The sequence below is a fragment of the Miniopterus schreibersii genome, assembly GCF_964146895.1.
Source record: "Miniopterus schreibersii genome assembly, chromosome: 9".
Lineage (NCBI taxonomy): Eukaryota > Metazoa > Chordata > Mammalia > Chiroptera > Miniopteridae > Miniopterus > Miniopterus schreibersii.
In genome coordinates, this window is record NC_138118.1 from 43937903 (window position 1) to 43950409 (window position 12507).

Below are 12507 nucleotides of genomic sequence, written 5' to 3' on the forward strand. Positions count from 1 at the left end.
AGGGGACATCTGTAATATTTTCAACAATAAAGATTAAAAAAAAGGCCAAAGAACTTGAATAGAACTTCTTCCAAAGAAGATATAAAAATGACTAATAAGCACATGGGAAGATGCTCTGCATCACTAATTATTAGAGAAATGCAAATTAAAATCACAGTGAGATACTACTTTATGCCCATTAGGATGACTGTTATCAAAAAACAAAACAAAATAACAAGTGTTGGTGAAGATGTGGAGAAATTGGAACCCTTGTGCCTTGCTGGTGGAAATAAATGATACAGCCACTGTGATAAATGATATGGGCATTCCTCAAAAATTAAACATAGAATTACCATTTCAGCAATTCCATTTCTGGGTAAATGCCCCAAAGCAGTAAAAGCAAAAACTCAGCAGATGTTTATACACCCATGTTTATAAGAGCATTATTCACAATAGCCAGAAGGTGGAAGTAACCAAGTTTCCATTAACAGATGAATGGATAAACAATGGAATATCATTCAGCCTTAAAAAGGAAGAAAATTTTGACACATGAATAAACCTTGAAGACTTTTATGCTAAGTGAAATAAGCCAGTCAAAAAGAACAAGTATAATTCCTCTTTTATGAAGTTCCTAGTGTAGTCAAATTCATAGACAAAGTAGCATGGTGCCTTCCATGTGCTGGAGTAGGGGGAAATGGTGAGTTTTTGTTTAATGTGTATGGAGTTTCAGTTTCAGATAATTAAAAAGTTCTAGAGGCAGATGGTCCTAATGGTTACACCCCAGTGGAGTGTACTTAATGCCACAGAACAATACATTTAAAATTGGCTAAAATGATACAATTATGTGTATTTTACACAATTAAAAAAAAAAAAGGTGAAAGAAGGAACAATAACATAGAAGGAAAAAAACATCTTTATGTATAATGAGCCAGATAGGATGGCCTATTGTAAACCAAACATATACATACCTAATAAGGCAATGTAAACTAAACCTTAACATGAATGGTAGCATCTTAAAGATGTTGAGAGTCCTGTAGGTAAACTTTTTAGTATATTATACAAGGTCTTGGAAAACTTTTTCTTTAAAGGACTAGATAGTAAATATGTTAAGCTTTGTGGCCCATAGAGTATTTGTAGCAGCTACAGTAAGTTCTCATGTAATATCAGTAGTTTCTTGGAAACTGTGATTTTATTTTTTATTTTTTTAATCTTTATTGTTGAAAGTATTACAGGTGTCCCATTTTTCCCCCCCAATTAACCCCCTCCACCTCATTCCCACCCCCTCCCCAGGCCTTCACCCCATTATTGATTGTGTCCATGGGTTATTCATATATGCATATAACTTCTTTGGTTAATCTCTTCCCACCCTCTACCCCCCTTCCCTCTTTCCTCTGAACTATGATCGTCTGTTGCATGCGTCAATGTCTCTGGATCTGTTTAGTTCCTTAGATTCTTTTGTTCATTAGCTTCTTCTTAAATTATTCTTCATTTCAATTCCTGTAGCCTTCATTTCAAATTGGTCCTTTATTATGTCGATTTTCTCAATTATTTTTGTTATACTCTTATTATTCTGAACTCTATATCTGTTAGCTTGCTTGGATCTATTTAGTTCCTTTTCTAGAGATTTCTTCTGTTCTTTCCTTTGTGACATGTTTCTTTGCCTCCACATTTTGGCTGCTTCCAGGTATTTGTTTCTCTGTATTAGGTAGAGCTGCTATGTCTCCTGGAATTTGTAGAGTGGCTTTGTGTAGTAGGTGTCCTGTAGGGTCCCGTGGCTCAGCCTCCCCAGTCATGTGAGCTGGGCCTTCTAGGAGCTCCCCTGTGTTAGCTGTGTTCACTGTCCTGTTGTAGTTGAGCCTTGGTTGCTGTTGGCGTCACTGGGAGGAACTGACCCCCAGACCAATCAGCTGTGAGGACCTGCTGCAACTACAGCCAAAGAGCTGCTGTGCTGGAGACACTCTTATGGAGCAGGAATTACTTCAGTGGAGCTTTGGTGCTCACCAAGTGTACCCCTTGATTGTGTCACTCGTGGATGTGGTAGGGTTGTAATCCAGAGTGGTCAAGTCTGACCAACAGGTCACTGTCTCTGGGGCCTCCTGGGAGGTGCAAAGTCAGCCTCTGCCAGTGCCTTGCCCAGGGCCACCCAACATGAGCTACACAGCAAACCATAGTTGGCTGGTACTTGTGCTGGGCTTGGAGGTGTCCAGGAGAGGCCAAGCTATGAACCAATGCAGGCTGCCACTAGTGCCAGGCCTGGTGCCACTTATCAAGCTGTATGGGGCATGCTGCTGCTTGTTTGAGAGATTTTAGGAAAGTCCTAAGCATGAGGCTCGAGAGGCCACTTGTACAGAAAAGCTACTAGAAATGGCTTGGATGAGCCTGCAGGTAGGAAGGGGCAGGGCCTCTGGGAATCATGGGGTGGAGCCAAAGGTGTGAGTCAGGTGCTGGTGGTTCAAATATGGTGCCTGCCTGCTGGCTGTGTGGGGAGGACTCGCCAAAGGAGCAGTGGCCTTTGTCAGCTCTTCTGCCTGGGAGGAAGCTGCCCCTCCACCTCTTGCCCTGATTTCAGGCAGGTTAGTTCCTCTCCAAGTGTTCCAGGTCCTTTCAAGCTGCTGCCGGGTGCTGGGGATCAGAGGGAGCCCGTCTGAGTGAGTCCATGCCCGGGCTCTTGAAGAGGAGCTGCTGGGACTCCCGCACCCTCGGAGACCCTGAGCGACAGTCCCCGCTGGTTTCACAGCGCGAAGTTGTGGGGACGTCTCTTCCTGGCCCTGGAGCCCTGGGCTGGGGGCCCGATGTGGGGCTGGGACCCCTAACTCCTCCAGGAAACCCCCACCGCCGAGAATCCCTCCTGGGTTTAAACCACGGCACTGGGTGTGGGCCCGCGGCCGGGTCTCTGAGATTCAGCCCCGATCCGCCCGCGTCTCCGCCCCTCCTACCGGTCTCGGTGCTCCTTCAGTTCCCTGGTTGTAGGGCTTCTGTTCATCCAGATTTCAGGAGGCTCTGAGTGATGGTGGCTCTGTATTTTAGTTGTAGTTTTGATGTGGTTGCGGGAGGCGGCGGGTGCAGCTGCACCTGCGCCACCTCTTGTTTCTCTGGTTTGTGTCTTAAATGAAATGATGTCTAATGAAACTAATTTGACCAAAGGCTAATTGGTATAAAATGTTCCTACAGCATATTTCTAGTCACAAAAACACCAAAATTCTAAATAAAGACCCAAAACAATTGTAATATGAAACATTGAAATCAATGTGAGCTATATATACATTTAAGAAAAATGAAAGCAAATCAGATAATGATTTTCCAGTCTGCTTATTTCAGTTTAGGGTCCAGGGTGGCTGGAGTATCTCACAGCAGCTCAGGCACCAAGCGGGCACCCACTGTGGATAGGATACCCTTTCATCACTGGGTACAGCCACACCCACACTCACCCTGGACAATGTAGAAATGCCAAGTAATCCAATGTGCACACCTTGGGATGTGGGAGGAAACTGGAAGACCAAGAGAAAACCCATGTAGACATGGAGCAGGACATGCCAACTCCACACAGACAGTGAAATGAAATGATGTTGTTTGGAGACCTGCTATACTCAGCTCTGCTGTTGCAGTGCAAAAGCATCCATACACATTATGTAAATATATGAACACAGCTGTTTTCCAATAAACTATTTACAAAATGAAGTGGCTAGCTAGATAACAAAGCTTTTTGAACATAGAAGTCTTTTTCCATGATATCTGGCAGACCAGTGGCTAGTCCTGAGTTCATACTGTACTCTTTTTGGAAGTGTTGCTAAAGACCTAGCCAGCTAAATAATGTGTCACCGAGGAGTGCATTTAAAGATGGATCTACCATGGCTTGTTTCAGGACTTCAAGGATAGCCATCAATAGGAAATCTATTAATGGAATTTGTTGTTGTATTAGTAGATTTAAAATCCATATGATCTCATCATAGATACTAAACAGGATGTCATACAATTTAATATACAAAGTATCCCATATAGATGAACTTAAGTGTGAAAAATAAAAATCCTAATTAAATGGAAAAAACAAAAATTAATAGGGATTCTGTATTCTTTTGTTAGTGAAGGCCTTACTAAGGATGACTCCAAAACTAGAAATGTTTCCTGAAAAAAATTTTCAGGCATAATACACCAAATGTAATGTGTGTATGGCAAAAGATAGTATAATAGAGGTTAAAGGAAAATTGCATACACTTATAGGTGCATTAAAAAAGTTTTGAAAAATACACTCTAAAGTGTTAACTGTTTAATTTCTTAGAGGTTAGATAACAGTTACCTTCCTACCTACTATTTAATTTATAAGAAGCATGTATAACTTACAATCAGCAAAAATAAAGATTTTTTTCCGTTTTGGCAAGAATAATGAAGGATAAACTGTATTCTATCTGTTTAACTAGGCAAGAAGGTTTTTAAAAACATGGGGAGAGATTTTTTTGAGAAGCTTCAAATAAGTGTTGGTACCTAAAGACTTATTTATACAGGTAACACTATGTATGGCAACTTAAAGCATGACTAGTATTTATAGCTTTTAATAAAATTAGTAGAATTTTAAAACTGAGATGATATTAAATGTTATGAGTAAACATTGTTTTTTCCTTTCTCGTGTTTTTTTGTTGTTGTTGTTTTTGTTTTAATAACAAAAATCCCCTGGTCCAAATTTATTATGTGCCCTGAAGGCTTTAACTGAAGAAACAAGATACATACTCATGGAGCAAACTGGACCTTTGTTGTGATAAAACAGCTTCAGCTACTTGGCTTGAGGAGTTTGACTTCACTATAAAGGGTGGTGCTCGATCTGGGTAGAACAAGATCTTCTCTCTGGGTTTTTAAAAAAATATATTTTTATTGATTTCAGAGAGAAGAAGGGGGAGAGAGAGAGAGAGAGAGAAACATCAATGATGACAGAGTCATTGATCAACTGCCTTCTGCATGCTCCCCACTGGGGATCAAGCCTGAAACCCAGGCATGTGTCCTGACCAGGAATCGAACCTCAGTTTACTGGATCCTAGGTCGATGCTCAACCACTGAGCCATGCCAGCTGGGCATTCTCTCTGGTTTTTAAGTTATTTTGGCATTTACATTTGAAATCTGTATCATATTAGTTTTTCAGTTTACTTTTAAGCTTAGTAAAATATATAAAGTTAATATTATTTGTTCACTCCACAGATTTGAACACATCAAATTCATCTTAATGTGAAATTAACTAAATTAAATGTTGTTTAATTTTAGAGCTATACTACAAAATTCCTGGGCTGAAGTCATGGATTTAATATTGAAACCCCGTTCTGGAGGTGAGAATAAAATTCCTGGTATGAAAAAAATTGGATATATGGCTAGATATTCATGAAATTGCTATGAATAAAAGTATGTATAAAAATTAGAGTAGTTATTTCAGAATTTAAAAAATTGTGGGTTTTTTCAGTAAAATAAAAAGTATATAGTTTATCTTTTTTTTTATAAGGTTTCTGTATACATTTGAGATTGATCATTTATATGCTGTTTTTAGCTCTTTATTCAGCTCATCTAATTTATTAATTCATAAATGAATACATTCATTTCCTTTTCTCCATGCACTACTGAATCTCTGAACACATAGGAACCCACACATTTCACTTATGGTTAATTTTTAAAAACATAGTGTAATAGAATGTAAAAATATGGCAAAAACACATTGGAGATCTTTAGTTTGAAAAGTTCACTAAAACTCTCCAGAAATGTTTCTAAAATCATTCTGTATGATTTTACAAATAATCAAAATGATTATGCCCACTTTGGGTAATCATTCATTGACAAATTAAAAAGCAATAAAATTATCTAATTTTAAGGGAATACTTTAATGCATTAAATCTGACAGTAATGTATTAAAGGAGAAGGAAGAAAGGAACTCCAAGGTTTCGTGGGATGTCGAATCAGCTGTGATCATGAATAGTAACTGGCTTTACATACTGAGGTGATCAAAAGCCGTCTAGTTCTGTAAACTTTCTCCATTTCCCATCCTTTTACTTTCTGATGGTTATTCTCAGGTTAGCAGAAGGTTTTACAAATCGCATTTTCTAATTTGTGTTCTTTATGAAGCATTTTAAGTTATGCAAATCTTTTTATGGGATAAATTGTTTAATCATAGCTTTTTTCCCTCTTCTAGCTGAAAAGGGGTACTTGGTTAAATGCAGAGAAGAATGGGCGAAGACCAAAGACCCAGCCGCTGCCCTCAGAAAACTACCTGTCAAAAGGTGTGTGGAAGGGCAGCTGCTTCGAGGACTTTCAAAATATGGAATGAAGAATATAGTCTCTGCATTTGGCATAGTGAGTGCGATTTGTAAAGTCAGGCAAATGACTCAAGGTGGTTTAATGCTTTTTAAATTTTATTTTTAAACATTTTACTAAATTCGGAAAGAACAAAGGTAAACGAGGATCCTTTGGTGATCTCTGAGGGGTGTATTACCTGAGTGGTTTTTATTCAGACCCTAAATGGTCATGGGGCGGGTAGTGGATGCCAGCAGTGTCAGCATAATAATTAACATTGAGGGCATGAGAAAAGCAGTAATGTGGAAAATATTATCTAGGGGGAAATTTAATTTAAATTAACTGTCTTGCTGTTTGAGAAACTCAGAATTTATCATTGAGTTCATTTCTTGGCCATTCTCCAGCATCAGTTAAGAGGGTTGCACAGTAGCGGTTTAAGTAATTACATTTCGGTTTAGTTTCTTCATGGTGGTACAATTGGTACCCACTCTTATGTAGCCTATACTAGTATTTGTATATCTGTAATCCAGAACAGACTAAAGTTTAACTCTTAAACCTGAGTCTTATTTACTCTTTCCCAGAATGTACCCAGAAAAGCGGGATTCTTCATGAAAGTAGTTGTTAATTCAATCATTTAGGTTTTCTCCCTACATAAAATTATGGGAGAGAAAGCACTGTTAGCTCTATAACTGACATATAAATTCCTTGGATTTGAAATCTGTGTCATTGACAGAGGGCATAAATTCTGTAGCATTTGCTTTATCTGTATGAATGTTTGCACTGTGGATACACACAGGCACTGTTGCAGCTGCAGCCGATTGTGAATGCCCTGGAGTGTGAGGGGTTCTGTCTCTAACACTGGTTGCTATTGGAAGTTTAAGGTATGAGTTTCTTATACTAGGGTCACCACTAAAGTGAAATGTCTTGGAGAGTACTGTACTTTTAATTTATATTACTTTTCTTGCCTGTTTTTTTCCCCTTCAGATTCCTAGAAATAATCGCTTAATGTATATTCATAGCTATCAAAGCTATGTGTGGAACAACATGGTGAGCAAGAGGATAGAAGAGTATGGATTGAAACCTGTTCCAGGGGACCTAGTTCTCAAAGGAGGTAAAAAGGCAGATAACTGTCATTATTCAATTAAACTAGGGTCCAGTTATGTGATACCCATGCTTAAAATTCAACCTGACTACTAGTTAAGAGAGAGAAATGTCTAGTAAGTTTGAAATGGAAGGACATTGTAAGCTCAGACTGACTAGTTAGTCTGGATGTGTATCTTTAATGAAAAATGTACCTCTGACTGGAGTAAGTACCTGACTCCATTTTCTTGGCTGGAATAAGATTTGGATAAAATGTTACGTAAAATGGCTCTCCAAGGTTTAATTGCAAGCTTTAATTGGAGTCTAACAAATACTTCTCTGCATTTTTGGATGGACTTCAGCCTCTGAGCTGTTATCGGCCAGATTTTTTGGTTTTTTAAATTGATTTTAGAGAGAGAAGAAGGGAGGTAGAGAGAAAATTGTCAGTGTGTGAGAGAAATATTGATCGGTTGCTTCATACATACTCTGACCAGGATCAAACCCGCAACCTGGGTATGTGCACTGGGAATCGAACCCTCTACCCTTCGGTGCACAGGATGAGGCTCCAACCAACTGAACCACCCAGCCAGGGCTGCTTGTCAGCCAGTTTTAAGGAGTTTCTTAACTCCAGACTGGAGCTCATTTTACATAAGGGCCATGATCTAATGGACATTTTGTGCACACTCTGTGCCCGATATGTTCCTCAGACACCCAGACAATCCCATCTACTGTTGAGCCATTACTGTGTACAGTCCTTTTGCTAAACCCTTCACCTGTGTCTTCTAGTTTAAAGCTCACAGTATTACCGCCAAGTAGTCTCTCTTCTTCAGATGAGGTTCAGTCACTTGCCCAAGATTCCACAGGTGGTTAAAAAAAGAAAAGGCTAGGATTCAGCACAAGTCTGTCTGTTTCTAAAGTCCATGTTCTTCTGACATACCCGGCTGCCCTCTATTATCTGAAGACACCTGCTCATCTGAAGATGTGCCTGATGAATCCACTGAGTTATTTTTTCCTGATTTAGTATTTTTAACCCCCAGTGCACTAGCCCTGCTTAGCTAGCCTCGATAGGGCGGGTGGGCTGTCCTGAGGAAGTGGGGAAGGGAGCTCTGGGCTTGCCCGAGAGCAGACGACAATGCCAAACTTCTGTAGTCAGACCTGGCCTTCTTCAGTTTCCCAAGGGATCCAGCCGGATGCCAGAAGTGGGTAGAAAATTGTAGGAGAGCACACTTAGAATATAAAGCATCTGCTCAATTAAGTAAACTTTACCAATTATGTACCAAACACTTTGACACCTCTATGATCTGTAGAACTAGTCCTTATACGACAGTTCTTCTAGATAATGCAATACCAACAATATTTGATCTTATCAGTCATTTGAACAATCCACATAGTAGACACAGAAAATGAATAAGAGAATTGTCAACAAAACTTCTGAACAGGAACAAAAGCATAAAGAAATAACAGCAATGCTCAGAATCCCAGTGCGGAAGAAGCGGGTGAACAGGAAGAAGACATTTTCTCTTTAATGCTTAAAGACAAGGAAAACACAGAACACTTAAAATGTTTAGTTGAAATTTTGATTCTTATGGGAAAACAAAACAGACCTCTGGATGGACATGAAGCTGATGAAATCCCAGGTCTCTCTACTCCTGATAACTTACAAGCACTGCTGGAGTGCCATAGTCTGGTGAACGGGTTCTGAGAAAGCGCTTTGAGACGACAGCAGTCAACATATTGTTCTGTTCAAAAACACAGAAGAAACTGGTGCTAGAGATCTGTGAGAGCTCCATTCGGGAAGAAACCCTCAGGGAAATGAGACACATCTTTTCTGTTATCACTGATGACGTAGTGGACATAGCAGGGGAAGATCACCTGTCCGTGTTGGTGAAGTTTGTTGACGAATCTCATAACCTGAGAGGAATTTGTGGGCTTCCTGCCTTACAAAGCTAGTGCCGAAATTTTTGCAATGAAATTTCACTCTATGATAACTGAGAAGTGGGATTAAACATAGAGTATTGTCCTGGCCAGGCTTACATTGTGTTCAATGGGTTTTCTTCCAAAATGAAAGTTGTTGCTTCTTGACCTTTAGAGAAATATCCCTAAGCTGTTTACACATTGTGCTCTTCCTGTGCCTTCAACATGTGGTTGGCAAAATCAGTGCCTGTTATGGGAGTGTCTGTTGCATTAGGAACAACTGAGGAAGTTTGTTCATTTTTCCATCGATCACCACAACTGCTTTTAGAGCTTGGCTTGACAGTGTAATCTCTGTCCTCTTTCAGAGCACTGACAAGGAGGGTAAAGAACTGAAGGAAATTTGCCATTCTCAGTGGACAGGCAGGCATGATACTTGTGAAATTTTAGTGGACCTCCTACTTTATGTTTAGATGGTATAGATAGTGACACAAATGAGAGAATGATTGTATAGCCAGCCAAGCATTTGTACTCTGCAGTGCAGAAACAGATTTTGATTTCATTGTTACCATTGTAATTCTTTAAAATGTTCTACCTTTTACAAGAGCCTTTGGGGAAAATCTCTAGGGTCTAAACTTCTGGTGTCTTCTTTGCAGCCAGTAGCTTGACTGCAGTGCTGAATTCACTAAATGAAATGATGGAAAATATTGAAGTTTATCATGAATTTTGGTTTGAGGAAGCCACCAGTTTGACAACCAAACTTGATATTCAGGTGAAACTCCCTGGGAAATTCCGCAGAGCTCAGCAAGGGAACCCGGAATCTCAGCTGACCTCTGAGAGTTACTATAAAGAACCCCTAAGTGTTCCAACAATGGAATACATTATTCAGGAACTGAAAGATATATTCTCAGAACAGCACTTCAGAGCTCTTCAAGGCTGATCTCTGGTATCCTCTGTCATGGCACAGCTCAAATTCAATACATTGGAGGAGCACCATGCTGACATGTACAGAAGCAACTTACCCAGTCCTGATACACTCTCAGCTGAGTTGCATTGTTGGAGAATCAAGTGGAAACACAGAGGGAAAGATACAGAGCTTCCATCCACCATTTATTAAGACCTCCACCTGTCGCACATCAAGTTTTTCCTAATGTTTATGCACTGCTGAAGATCCTATGTATTCTTCCTGTGATGAAGTTTGAGAATGAATGCTATGGAAATGGGCAAAAGTTTCTCAAAGCATACCTGAAAAACACTTTGACAGACCAAGTAACAAGTGTCAAGTAACCTAGCTTTGCTGAACATAAATTTTGATATAAAACAGGATTTGGATTTAATGGTGGACACAAATGTCCACCTCTATACAGCTAAGTCAGAGCTTCCTACAGATAATTCAGAAACCATCAAAAATACCTGAAAGACTTTTAAAATAAGCTTTCTCTTATATTTGATATTTTTAAAAATTTGTGAGAAATTTGAAAACATCTCACAGAAAAGCTATAAGGTATATGTAGGCCAGTTAATCACTGAATATCTTGAGTACATTAGCCATTGATAATCTGCCTGTTTAAATGGCCCCTGTTTGACCTCTTATGCTTTGGAACACTGTTCCTCCAGAAGGTAGCATTGAAAGTGCCCTGTTACCCTTCTGCATGATCTCTGCTAGTGGCACTTTGGAATTGTTTTAGTTGTCATTTTATTTTTTTAATCCTCACCTGAGAGTATGTTTTTATTGATTTGAGAGGGAAACATCGATTGGTTGCCTCCCGCACTCACCCCAACTGGGGATCAAGCCTGCAACGTAGGTATGTGCCCTGACCCAAAATTGACTGGCAACCTTCCAGTATACATGACAATGGTCCAACCAACTGAGTCACCCAACCAGAGCTAGTTAAGTAATTTTAACTAATAATAATTATTAAGTAATTATTATTTAAGTAATTAGTTATTATTTAAGTAATAATAATATTTATTATTACTGTGGATCCAGTTGTCAGGTGTTGAGTTATCAGTACTTTGAAGAAATAAATTTTCAGGAGGTGTGACAGAAAGGAATACATTTTATAAAATCTTACTATAGCCCTGGCTGATTTTTGCTCAGTGGCTAGAGTATCACCCTGTGGACTAAAGGGTCTTGGGTTCGGTTCTGGTCAAGGGCATGTACCTCAGTTGCAGGCTCAAGCCCTGGCCCTGGTCAGGGCAGGTACAAGAGGCAACCAATCTATATGTCTCTCTCACATCGATGTTTCTCTCTCTCTCTCTCCCTCTGAAAAGCAATGGAAAAAATATCCTCGGGTGAGGATTAAAAAAAAAAGTCATAAAATGAAGCTCACAACTAACATTTGAATAGCAGGAGTTTTAAATATGCTACTAAAAATCTATAATGGAAAGTTAAGGGAATTACCAGACAGTGAAACATCTGAGCTTGCCAAACAAGGATTCCAGTATAGATTTCGTCTTTATTCGATGATCTTAAAGGAACTAGTTACAGTTAAAGATTGAATGGAAGAACCTATCATTGTTTTACATCTCGTTATTGCTGTTTACATTCCTTTATTGAGCCTGTATCTTTATAAGGTTTCTAGCTGGTATATGTTGAACACTTCTCTTTCGTGGTCAAGGCAGGATCAGAGGCCATGGATACTGACAATTGACTTGGCTGCTTTATTCTGTCTTTTTCCATGACTATATGTACTGCATCATCTTGATTTGTGAAACCTGGAAACCTACAGAAAGGTGCTTTGTGGTTATCTAGGAATAATATAGAAAACATTGCTGTTATTTTTGGTGAAGAAAGTCAATTTTGTATAGTTTATTTCAATGTAAAAAAAAGTGAATTTTGTTTAAAATTTTTTAATTTTTTCCTCCCTAATATTGATCATATTAGTGTATTTTTTTAAACTTTTTTAAAAATATGTTTCATTGATTTTAGAGAGGAAGGGAGAAAGAGGAAACATCGATGTGAAAGAGAAACATCAGTTGGCTGCCTCCTGCATGCCCCCTACTGGGGATCGAGCCCACAACCTGGGCATATGCCATGACCAGGAATCGAACCAGTTACCTTTTGGTGCAAGGGATGATGCCAAACCAACTGAGCCACACTGGCCAGGGGCTATATCAGTGTGTTTTAATATCCTGTGAGCCACTGTATTTTATCCTCTAACAACAAACTGGTTTTTTTAATTGTTCATTCTTTTAGCAAAATGCATTAATTTGTGATAGCTTTCCAAATGGTATTTTGTAGTGTTGTTTAATAAGGAAAAGGAGCTGATTGTT

General features: G+C 39.2%; 1 protein-coding gene across 3 annotated transcripts in view; it reads left to right on the forward strand.

Annotated features, from left to right (window-relative positions):
* PUS7 (pseudouridine synthase 7) overlaps positions 1 to 12507 on the forward strand; it is a 73918-nt gene that overhangs the window by 54568 nt on the left and 6843 nt on the right. For all 3 annotated transcript variants that reach the window (XM_081147557.1, XM_081147558.1, XM_081147559.1), the window contains exons 10-12: positions 5227 to 5288; positions 6140 to 6300; positions 7225 to 7351. In XM_081147557.1, the coding sequence (XP_081003683.1) occupies positions 5227 to 5288; positions 6140 to 6300; positions 7225 to 7351 (350 nt within the window). The remainder of the gene's footprint in view (positions 1 to 5226; positions 5289 to 6139; positions 6301 to 7224; positions 7352 to 12507) is intronic.